At 49.1% G+C, this 11910-nt stretch overlaps 4 protein-coding genes across 4 annotated transcripts; 1 reads left to right on the top strand and 3 right to left on the bottom strand.

The window, feature by feature from the left end:
• Positions 1–3668: 3668 nt before the first annotated feature.
• Positions 3669–6427, bottom strand: BJY04DRAFT_199175 (uncharacterized protein). Its single transcript, XM_073712727.1, has one exon. The coding sequence runs from the start codon at positions 6314–6316 to the stop codon at positions 3950–3952; it is 2367 nt and encodes a 788-aa protein (XP_073566693.1). The 5' UTR covers positions 6317–6427; the 3' UTR covers positions 3669–3949.
• Positions 6428–6903: 476 nt separating this feature from the next.
• On the bottom strand, positions 6904–7788 carry BJY04DRAFT_222551 (uncharacterized protein; the record flags this gene model as incomplete). The annotated part of the gene is made up of 5 exons (XM_073717413.1): positions 6904–7043; positions 7154–7256; positions 7327–7514; positions 7566–7623; positions 7696–7788. The coding sequence occupies 5 exons, from the start codon at positions 7786–7788 to the stop codon at positions 6904–6906; spliced, it is 582 nt and encodes a 193-aa protein (XP_073566692.1).
• A 942-nt stretch (positions 7789–8730) lies between these two features.
• BJY04DRAFT_210266 (pectate lyase family protein) lies at positions 8731–9849 on the top strand (the record flags this gene model as incomplete). The annotated part of the gene is made up of 3 exons (XM_073714231.1): positions 8731–9034; positions 9121–9365; positions 9421–9849. 3 exons carry the CDS (start codon positions 8731–8733, stop codon positions 9847–9849), a joined length of 978 nt encoding a protein of 325 aa, XP_073566691.1.
• A 335-nt stretch (positions 9850–10184) lies between these two features.
• Positions 10185–11556, bottom strand: BJY04DRAFT_222549 (zinc-binding alcohol dehydrogenase family protein; the record flags this gene model as incomplete). The annotated part of the gene is made up of 3 exons (XM_073717412.1): positions 10185–10453; positions 10534–11184; positions 11253–11556. The coding sequence occupies 3 exons, from the start codon at positions 11554–11556 to the stop codon at positions 10185–10187; spliced, it is 1224 nt and encodes a 407-aa protein (XP_073566690.1).
• Positions 11557–11910: the final 354 nt, after the last annotated feature.

Genomic DNA, 11910 nt, shown 5'->3' with positions numbered 1-11910 from the left:
ATCCCGTGACTACTGTCCCTTTTTAATAATGGTCTTTTCCTTAATAGCGGTCCTTTATAGACTGCTGTCCTCCCCTAGCGGTAGTCTTTTATAGACTGCTGTCCTCCCGTGACTATAGTTCTAACTAACCTGCTGTCTTTTCCTTCTAGCTATCCTAACCAGAATAGCTGTCCCTGTTTCTGCCTTGCGACCCCGCCTTGCTGGGTTCTTAACAGTAAGATCTTATAAAGAAAGGTTTCAGGATTAAAATATTTATTATAAATATTATAAAAGTAGGTACTAGGTAAGGGATTACCTTATATAAGAAAAAAGTTAATTCTTTATATAAAAAGACTTTATTATCTATATTTATATAAAAGACTAAGGATTTAAAAAAGCCTTAAGTAAGTATTTTTACTAACTTCCTTTATTAAAAATAATTATAATCAATTCTTTATAAAAGTATTTTAATACTTTCTTTATTAACTATTTTTATTAAGCTCCTCTACTAAAGATAGCTATAGTTAATATCTTAATAAAGAAACTTAAGGTTTTACTTACTAGTATTAAATTATTTATAAAGTAGAAATAGCTTCCTGCCTTAATTAAACTTAGTAATAATATTATTTATATTATATAAGTATTAATAAATAATAATAATATAATAGTATAGTTTTAAGGCGTGTTAAATATATAAATACTCTTATTTATACTTTAAATTACTAATTAACACGCTGAACAAAACTATTAAGGGGCTTAATCTAGATAATGTAGTTTATAAATAAGTAAGATATTTAATATATTACTAAGAGCTTACTACCTTAAAATTATAAAATAGGTTTAGGTTAGCCAACAGCTAGTTAATAAAGTAGGAAATCTATAATAAAATAAGTATAATAGAAAAGAAAATAACTTATACTAATATTACTTAATATTTTTATAAACCTCCTATCTTTAGTGTTCTTACTAGATAATAAAAAATTAGTTTTATTTATATAAAAAAAGCTAGAAAAAGTTAAACCAAAAATTCCCTAAACTTTATAATAAGCTTATCTTTATTTTTACTTAACCGCTATTTATATAGCCTTATAATTAAAAAAGTAGATATAATATTAAAATTAACTTATACTATCTATGCTTTGTTACTAAGAATAATAAGTATATTTTTAGGGTATATATCTTAATAAAGAATATAAGCCGCGTATATCTACTTTATATCCTTTATTACTTAGTAATAACAGGCCTTAGAATAGTTTTTATAATTTAGACTTTTAATATTTAAGAAATATTTAAGTAATATTGCCTTAGGGTAATATTTATTATACGCGAAATATTACAAAGCTAGATAAAATATAGTAGGGTTAATTTAATTAATATAGCTGTAGAAAAATAGGATAAATCCCTGCTTATAAATATTATATTCTTAAAGACTTATATAGGTGTTAAGTTCACAGCGAAATTAACTCTAGTCTTGACTATTTTTAGCATATCCTGGATCCCCGTTGTCGTGAAACTAAGACGTCCCCTTAGCTACTTATAAGTTTTATAGCCCATTTCCGCCCTGCAAGTTCTATCTTAAAAACAGAAAACACTTTAGAATAATCTATCTCCCTAATTATTTAGAAATTTGCAGGAAAAATATCTAGCAAGCCTTAATTACTAGAGTATATTATTATTTAAAGACTCTAAAGTATAATTAGCTTAGCCAGCTCCCTGGCTCTTTAATAATAAGTAATCTTATATAAGGAAAGTAGAATAAGTAGGTAAATAGTAAAAAAACTAACTAACTAAAATCTATATTATATCTCCTAGCCAGGTCTTAACTACATATAAGAAAATAATATTAAATACTAGATAAAAGTATAGAACTTGAAATAATTTTTTAAACTTTACTTAATTACTTTTCTATTAGCTTTTAACTAATTCTTATAAGTAGTACTACCTTATCTTGTAATATAATAAATCCTTGCTATAATATAAAAAATATTTATAAGGTAGTTTCTTAGCTTAAATTTAACTATTTTATAATTAATTCGTAATATAATATTCTACTATAATTAAAATAAATTTAATCCAAGCCTATTATATTCTTACTTATTATAATTGATAAGCCCTAGTTTTAGTACTATTTTATTAAATTAATTTTATCTTATATTAGGTAATTACTTTACACTACTTTTAAGTAACTTGCACTTAAACTTATAATATAATAACACTTGTAATTATATTTAATAGAGGAAGTATAATATCTATACTAGATTAGTTCTAACCTAATATTACTTTTAAAGTAGTTAGAGGAAGCGCTGCTTTAAGTCTAAATTAAGCTCCAGGAGACTTAAAGGTATCCTGGAAATAGCAATCTTTATGGAGTTATTCTAAGGCTTTGGCAGAACAGCGCGAGTACAAGCAGGTCTTGGCTCAGGTCCTTATTAACAGGTCCCAGCTTGGCTCTGGGTCACATGGAGACGGACATGGCGGAACTAAAGCTTATCACCCGAAAGACTGAAGTGCAGACCGCAGCTATATATGGCCTCCTCCAGGCTGTCTGTGGTGTCATTCCGCAATATGTTCCAGATCGACTACACAAGCAGCAGACGATCATGTATGAAAGACGCTATGTGTCGTGGCATAGAGGTACCGTTGGAATCTTGCACTTTCATGGAGGTAGAATATCACCCCTTTTGCTCTAGCGACCTTTCATTAACAGAATGTCGCTGCAGCAATTCCAGCGCCACGTTGACATTCTCTTCGAAGGTGCAGCGGGACACAAGAAGATAACAAGAAGAGAGTATCTTCTCGAGCATCACCAATCCATGTCCGGCGTCTCACCGGACAATTGGGTGCAAAAGGTCATGGCCGGAGACCGCGTGGCTATGACCATACTATCGCGACTGACCCTCGCAAAGATGACTGCACTGGCTCGTACCTGTCCGAGATGTGATACTAGCAATGCAAATCCAACCATGGTTAAGGGCATGAGTTGAATGGTACGTGACATGACACCCCGTCTACATGGTTCATATCAGCTAAGCCAAAGCTCTTACTAGCATCAAATATAAACTCCTCTTCGAAATCGTCGATGCAGCGCGCGACCCCCATTCCCATGACGGAACTTGGGTCGAGCAGGAGTACCCATCCAGATTGTCTGCAACTGGCCAGGCGGATACGTTCTGCCGTCTTCGCTATTTACGGGCGATTCAGGTATGATCGAGCCCACTTTTCGTCTCCCGACCATGGGGTAGGGTGTTAATGAGATGCTCTTTTATCAAACCAGGACATCAATCCATCTGCTAGTGGGCCGTCGAGCACTGACCACGGGCACCGAGGCAATGGCTATATTTTTGGACCCCTGCCCCCATTTGCTATGACTGGACTTACGTGGTTCTGCTGTAAGTGTGGCGATGGGCCACGGACGCAGCAGTTCCTGCTGAATGTGTGTTTGGGCTGCTCGCATACGATTTGTCCATCATGCATGGAGGTGAGAAAAGAGGGATTAAAAATGGACTTGCAATGTGGACTGTCCGTCTCATGCTTCATTTTAACCCTGTTACGCCCATTATCTCGGTTGAACTTTGGTGTATCCAGATTGTATGTCAGATCTTATATGCAGCAAAACTTTTCTTTCACCTCTCACGTCGCAGTGCCGGCCTATCTGACGACGGTCTTACTCTACATCAAACGAAGTATTGTTTTATCTTCCATCGTCTTCCAAGATTCTTATGATATTTTTTGGCTACTAAAGCGACATCCTACTCACAGAAAACATAAACGAGATATGTCAAGTTATAAGTCGACATCTCTATGATAGTAGTATTGCCTGGTGCATTCATACCTGCACCATGACTGCTGTCCATGGCCTAGCCATTCTTAGCACCTCCCTTGCGGCGGGCGGTGCCCTCCTCCCAGTGTGTACCGGCTCTAAAGTCTAGCTATAAGAGTCCTCCGGAAGCACCACTACTCCAGCCCAGAATTACCTCGACATAACGACACCTATGGCAATCCCCATGCACGACCGCCCATGCTTCACCAGCAGCCTCAGAATCCGCACAATCCGATCCTTTAAGACACCAACACGCCCCATAACCGCACAGACCAGCATCCCAGTACCACGATCATCAGAACGCACAATCCCCTCCCCCGCTGCCCTGATCATCTCCTCCACGAACTCGTACCCGCGATCGCCGAGCATGGCGGCGCACCGTAGCGCCGTACATCCGTCCTCGCCCTCTTCGTCCCGCTCATCAAGCGCATACCCCGCGTCCGCGAAAATCCGCACGGCGGGCGCGAATCCTTTTCTTCCGGCGACGTGGATAACAGGGATCCGTTGCGAAACGTAGGCGGCGTCTGCAGTAGGCTCCCGGGTGTCTGGCGTTCCACTTGCATGTGGTTGCTGCTCCCGCATTCGGTTCGCCAGGAGCCGAACGATCTCCGGATCAGGATTGCCGCACGAGAGCGCATGATGCAGAGCATTCTTCCGCAGCCAGTCCTCAGCGTGCGTGTCCGCGCCCGCGTCCAGAAGCACCGAGACCAGCCCAAGGTGACTTCCCCCCACCGCCACCGCCGCAATGAGCGGTGTCGTCCCCGAGGTGTCAGCGACATCGACCGTCGAGCATCCGCGCGGGTGCTCGAGCAGCAACCGGGCAATTAGCGGCCTGTGCCTGCGCGCCGCGCAAAGGAGCGGCGTCGCTCCGCGTCTCGCATCCCTTACGCCTGGGTCTGCACCCTCCTCGAGGAGGATCCGCGCCATCTCGCAATCGGCCTCGTCGCGCGCGGGCCGGGCCTTACCGCATGCACGGTCCGAGCGCTCGCTGTCGCAGATATAATGCAGCGCGGTGAGCCCGTCGCGGCCCCGGACGTTGAGAGCGGACTCGCCCGTGTGCATGCACAGGCTGAGGAGGAGTAGATGGTTCTGCTCGGCGCAGGCTGCGCCAGCGAGACGCCACAGCCGGCGGTTTATGTGGCTTGAGGGCCGCAAGCCTGGATCGGCCGCGAGGATCGAGGCCGCGACGCCCTGCACAACGGCAGCATTTTCGGGCCCCGGCCACGAACTAAACGGGTTGCTCTGGCCCCATCGTTCAATCAGGTCTAGCGCGTTGACGCCCTCGGTGGTTTGGGCGACGATCGAGGCCCTGTTCTGAAGCAGGGTCGGAACTAGCGCGATCATTGCGCCGCGGCGCTGAATCACGATGCGGTGGAGCAGTTTTGTCTGCCAGTTCCGTTCATTTCTTGTCTCTCCAGCTGCCGTCTCGGCTTCTTCTCCATTCGTCCTCGCTTTCCCGTCCCGCTCGCGCTTTAGCATCTCCTCCATCAACAATCGCGCCACAGCTGGCCCCTCAGCATCCAACGCTTCCTCGACCGCTAGCAGGCGCCGCCGGCTCACGGACCACAAATCTACCCCAGCATCCAGCAGCGCTTTCACGGCAACGAGATGCCCCATCGCCGCTGCCGCCCCTAGAGGCGTGCGCGGCCATCCGGTCAACTCCGACGGCTGATCAATACCCCGGCCACAACCACGCGTAGCGGCGATGACAGCGTCGAGGAGCTCCCGCGACCGCGGTGGGACATAGCAGTCGATAGCGAAGCCGAGAATATCGCTCGCCGCAGCCATCCTGCCCTCCGCTGCATCCAGGACAGCGCGGAACATTGGCACGTCGTCGTTCTTGATCGCGAAGAAGAGAGGGTCGAAGGGCGATAACCGCCGACATAGTAGGTTGGTTTCTGTGGCTGGTGCGCCTATTGCCAGGCCAGGCGCACGGAGTGCAGCGCGCACGTCCTCCTGTGCGAGGAGGATCGTCACCATCGTGGTATTTTGAACAGCTACCATGCATCCTAGCAGACTCGTTCGCACGGATATCAGGCCGGCGCCTTGGGCGTTGTCTCCGGTCGCATCCATGCCACCCGCATTCGCGTCCTGATCACTATTTTCTTCGTCTTCGTCTTCGTCTTCCTCTTCCTCTTCCTCGTCGTCGTCACGATCCCACGTCGGCGTGACGAACACCCCATCCCGCACGCGAAGAAGGTAGTCAACAATCCACTCCGACCTCCACGACCCTGCAGAGAGCCAGGTCGCGCGCGAGAATTTCCCTGGAGTCGTCGGGCTTGCTAAGATCGCGTTAATGCGTCCCAGCGGGTCGTCTGTATTTTCGTCTTCCAGTGCTATCGTCGTGTCCCGCGCGGCGGCCGTGGCCGTGGAGAAGTTGAATGCGCGATCGTAGAGCACGGGGGTGAGGAGCGACGTGTGCCATTTTGATGTTCGTAGGAGCGAGTTTAGTGCGGCGTCCTCGAGGAAGGATGCGATGTGTAGGATTAGTTCGGGTGCGAGTGTTCCGTGTGGCATTGTCGGTAATTACTGAGTTGGCACGGATGGGGGAAAAGAAATAGACGGACAGCCTTAACAGAGATGCAGCCGCATAGCAGGTCTGGGCCTGGCTTGCGTACATACCTCCCCACATATAAGTCCAGCCGGCAGTGCGGCTCGGCGCCTCTGGGTTGATTGAAATACGAGCCTGGGGCGAATCATATGACGCTACTAGTTTGGTATCTCGTGTTCGTTCGTGTCCTTATCGCACTTGGAAACGGGTCACTCTGTGCTCTGCCTCACTGGCTCGAGAAAGCTGGACGAGCCCTTGGCATTCGAAGCTGCTGGGCTCCGCTGGGGCGGATATAGCCTCTCCAGGGGTCGACCATTATTACTCTATATTCTTTATGAAGATCTGGTGCTATTTAAAAGGCTTCGCGACGCCCGCTTCCTCCCCCGCCAAGGTTAGCAATAGCATATTTCTGCCCCTGATCTTTATGTACAACCTGTCAATCCATACATAGCGCCGTCACGCCACAGCATCTCCAATCGTCCATCCATCCATCCATCCATGTATAGTAGTGCTACCCTTCCAGTCGCGACATCCGGTCCGGTCAGAATCACCACTACCCAACAACATAGAAATCGTTACAGCACTCATACGTCTGCTCGTTTCCACTCGCGTACCAGTACCACTGGATGACGCAGCTTCCGGCCGAGCTGCATTGGGTTCCCAGCGAGTCTGGGATTGTTACGTTGTAGTCGACTAGATCGACTATGATCAGCTGATACAGCTGATACTCCAAGATTCTCGATGAGAGGAAATAGAAGGAGTAAGGGGGAGTGACGGATGGGGACATCCTATGGTGCACATACTATCATCCCTCGGCGGCCCAGATAGATGGTTCGGCCAGTCGTCCCATGGGCGCAGGGGATCGCCGATGATTGAGTTTGTCGCTGTGTCAACGATGGAGACGATCTGCCCCCAAGTCAGTGCTCTTTTTGTTCCACCCTAGAAACAAGAAGCTCATAGAGGAAGAAAAACGCACCGCATAGCCCGGATGATGTCCCGCAATCAAATCAACATGGAAATACAGAACCTCGCCGACGCTCACTTCGAGGACATTATCTGTGTTATCCTCGAACTGGACCCGCGGCACAGATACGCGTTGCAGTTGTAGTCGTCGTCGGCCTTCGCCATGGCGTTTTCGATTGGGCCGGCGATGTCTGAACGCCACTCAGGATTAGCTTGTTACTGTCTAGGGATAATGGCTTTCGCTGGGCCTACCGTTCTCCAAAACGTCGACTACAGCTGCTCCGCAGGCGGCCTCATGCGCGGGGCCGGTCTATTGAGCGTCAGTCAACCGGGGACACGACACCCCCCGGGATAGAGCGATTCGGACGAGCCGAGAACTGACCTTGCGTGGTAGAGGTTCGGCCACGACAGCATGCCCATGAACGACTGGGGCGAGAGCCAGTATAGCAGTGGTAAAGAGAGCTGAAGCAAGCATCCTGCGTTGTTTGTTTGGGAGGGCGGAAAGAAAGAAAGAAAGGTGGCACGGGTTCGAAAGGACTAGCGATAGACGGAGGGTATCCACGGGGTCCTGAACTTATGATCGGGCAATCCTTCATCAATTGCGTTGTATTGGGTCCCTCGATTTGCTCGCCCAGTTGGCTGGTGATCAGAAGATTCGATGTGCTATGATGTGATGTTGAGGAACCTGTCAATACAATCCATCCAGGGCATGAAAAGCAGAAACATCCTGCAACGCGCTCGTGATGGCATATGAGATGGCATATATTTCTTCCAGGAAAGAATATTTACCCGCCAATTGCAGGTTCTGTTATATAGCATGCGCTGATCTCTGCCAACACTTCGGAAGAACTGATCCCACTCGTTATGACGTCCGAGTATCAACTCAAGTATGAGACTGCATATCCCTCACCAGCTGACAGCGCCAGCCCAAACGTGCATGAAACACCGCGGAATTTCCCATCTCAATTTTCGCTCCCACAAGAACGTCGCGCTTAGATTGGGGATAATGTCCGCAGGAATCGTCAGGATGCGATCGCGCGGGTCTCCGTGCCAAATGCGGAGGGTGTGACACTTGGGGCCGGGGGATCTGCACGCGATACGAAAGACGATTGGAAGGGACATCGAGGGGAAATCGCGCCGGGGTCTTGGCCTGGGGTATGCATTTGACAAGGGGTTTGTGAAGAATATGCTCTACAGAGTGTGCTTCGGACGTGGATGGTGGATGTTCCGGATTGTATAGTTCGGTTGGCGATGGAAGAGGTGGATGCGGTTTGGAAAGGTATATAAGGAGTGATATTTCATCGCTAGTTGAAAGATTCCCAACCACATCCGTAAGCAGCTCTGGATAGCTAGCCCTTGCCTTTCTTAGCCCATCAACTCGAATTAGAACTTGGATCTCTCGATCAAACGTCTCAAAATGAGGTTCACCCCAATCGTCCTGTTGGCGACCCTCGCCATCGCGTCCCCCACTGACCTCAAAGCTCGCAACGACCTCGCCCGCCGCCAGGCCTCCGCCGCCTGCCCGATTGGATACTGCACGGAGAACGGAGGGACGACAGGTGGAGCCGCCGGCGACACCGTGACCGTGTCTGACCTCGACAGCCTCACTGAAGCAGCTGAGAGCGACGAGCCGCTCACCATCATTGTGTCCGGCTCTATCTCGGGAAGCGCCAAGATCCGTGTTGCGTCTGACAAGACGATCTATGGAGAGTCGGGGAGCTGTATGTCTATCCCTTTCCTATTTTTCCTTTCTACCACTAGATACAGACATCAGATGTTTATGGATTTGTATACTGACGGGTAATAGCCATCACGGGTGTGGGCTTCTACATCCGCCGCGTGAGCAACGTCATCATGCGAAACCTGAAGATCGGCCAGGTCGACGCGGATAACGGGGATGCAATTGGCATTGACGAATCGACTAATGTCTGGGTCGACCACTGCGATCTCTCTGGCGATCTTAGCGCTGGAAAGGACGACCTTGACGGCCTGCTTGATATCACCCACGGCGCGGAATGGATCACCGTGTCGAACACTTACTTCCACGACCACGTACGTCACCCACCCCTCGTGCGTGGCTAAGTGTGGTTATGCTGACAGCATGTAGTGGAAAGGCTCTTTGATCGGGCACTCCGACAACAACGAAGACGAAGACCTCGGCGCGCTTCACATCACCTACGCCAACAACCACTGGTACAACGTGAACTCCCGCGTCCCCTCTGTCCGCTTCGGCACCGTCCACATCATCAACAACTACTGGGATACTATCCTCACCAGTGGTGTGAACTGCCGCATGGACGCGCAGGTGCTCATCCAGAGCTCCGCCTTCACTAACTCCGATGAGCGCGCTATCTTCTTCGATGACTCTGACTACACGGGCTACGCGGTTGTTGATGATGTTGATCTTGGTGGGAGCGAAAATACCGTCCCTGAGGGGACTCTCACGCCATCTTCGCTGCCGTATGACGCCATTACTGCCCTTGGCTCGGGCAATGTGGCGGGGACTGTTTCGGGGCAGGCGGGGCAGAAATTGTGAAAGGTGGATATGGATGGATTTGGTTGTATGGTGAATTGATGGATGCTTCAGGGCCTTTATGATGCTGCGCAAATCTGTTTTTGTTGGCTAGTTTCTTGTGAGTGTGCCACGTTGATAGTTCAGCAATTGAAGGAAGGCGTGATGTGATACCAAGAATTCTTCTCAAACCAGTTGGGCTTTCATACATTAATTCAGTGGCGGCTTTATTTAGAGACTCCTAGACCTAGCCTGATAATCCTAGAGGATGGGAGGAGCACTTTTGACAAAGCCGATCATGCCTAAACAAATAAGACCTTATCCATAAAGCCTCTCGCCGCAATGGATAGAACTTCCATCTAAGCGACAGAGTAAACAAGCTTCTCCCCACTAACCGGCCTCATATGTTCCGCCACCTGTCCCTCTCCATCCCCTTTTCTGGCGCTCTCAGAAACCAAGCCAGATAACAGCGAGAACGCATCTGGGACAATCCGCTCCAACCCGCCGGGCATTCTCCTTACAGGATTCGGCTCCAACACGACTCTATTCTCCTCAACGCCCGGCCCGAGAAACTCGAAGAACTTCACGGCGAACTCGCGCGCTGCAGGGGGTGCAGCGAAGACCAGACCTATAATCCATCGAAGGCATCAGCACAGGCACTTCCCTCTCAACACACAATCTACAAAGCCTAGGGATATGAGCACATACCATCCCCATAATCAACCTCAACCCCCAGCCCCTCCCAAACGGTCCCATAAAGCGGCTGGATTGCTAGATCCTTTGTATCGAACTGTCCACCGTCCTGGCCGCGGAAGACATGGTATTTCCCCTTCGGATGCAGCGTGTTATGTACTTTAGTCACCGTGTTGCGCTCGGAGATCGTGTCGAGCGCGTAGTGGATTCCAACACCACCAGTGGCGGCGCGCACGCGCTCGGGCCATGTGCTGTCGCGGTAATCGAGGAGGATATCGTAGTTGTATGGTGCTGCGGAGAGCATAGTGTGTTTATTTGCGCTCGCTGTCCCGATGAGACGGAACTTTCGATTCGGGAATGTTTTAGCGGCGACGTGCACGAGCTGCGCGGCGAAGAGGCCCAGTGAGGAGGAGGAGCCATAGATTAGGATGTTTATGGTCTCGCCCTCCTCTCCATCTACAACATCTGATAGGGAGCTGTTATACCCATCCAAAAAAGGACACGGCAGTCCGAATCGAGGAAACAGCGCCTGCGCGGCTGTCAGCGCGCACATGCTTACCGTGCATGCTTCCTCGAAAGATAGCCTATGTGGGACCGTCCAGAGGAGATCGTACATCGCGGCGACGTACTCGGCGAATGCGCCGGGGCGGTCATTTACGGAGTTTGCTGCACGAGCCGTGATTAGCTTCTTACGAGGAGGATTGGGTCGCTTGGAGAATCGTAGGCGTACTTACCCCCCTGCACGAACCCGGCGACCGTCGTCCCTGCCCTTACCCTCCTATCATGGCCGTCGGCAAGGTCCGGATGTTGACCCACAACAACTCCCGCAAAATCAACACCGAGTACGCGCGTCTCCTGCGCCGCGATTGGCTCCGCAAAGTAGAACTGGTCGACGTGGTTGACGGAGACGGCGTGGATGCGGATTAGGACTTCGCCGGGCCCGGGTGTGGGGATGGGAATACGGCGCAGGGAGGCTGTGCGTGTGGCGGGAGTAAGGACTAAGGCGTTCATTGTTGTTGCGATGGGTGTGGTGGACATTGTAGGTATCAGTTCTGATTACTATAGAGTAGAGAAGGGAAAATATTAAAGGCGGATAGTGTTGTTCATGGGGCAACTCAGCCTGTAGCTGACCTGTGCGCAAGAGACTCTATTAATCGTTTCTTGAATCTATATCGCATACGTGCTGGTTTGGCAGGGCGCGGGGATCAGGGGACATGTAACCCGAATCGTGGTGGTGGCCCGCATGAAATACGAAGAGGCTGCATTGTGGCATCGATTACGAATCGCCATGATCTCGTATTTGTGCCTCTCGGTTGACTACGGATGCCATTGCGTTGGTTACATTTTGCAGCCTTGGCTCGTAATCGTATCATGCGGCTACTTCAAGCTTGG

The sequence above is a fragment of the Aspergillus karnatakaensis genome (assembly GCF_047715665.1).
Source record: "Aspergillus karnatakaensis strain CBS 102800 unplaced genomic scaffold BJY04scaffold_61, whole genome shotgun sequence".
In the NCBI taxonomy this organism is placed as follows: Eukaryota; Fungi; Ascomycota; class Eurotiomycetes; order Eurotiales; family Aspergillaceae; genus Aspergillus; species Aspergillus karnatakaensis.
The sequence above is the reverse complement of the archived record's forward strand: the minus strand, read 5'-3'. Positions and strand labels throughout refer to the sequence as shown.

Coding starts and splice junctions, on each gene's coding strand:
- BJY04DRAFT_199175 (XM_073712727.1), bottom strand. CDS start 6,316: ATGCCACACGGAACACTCGCACCCGAACTAATCCTACACATCGCATCC.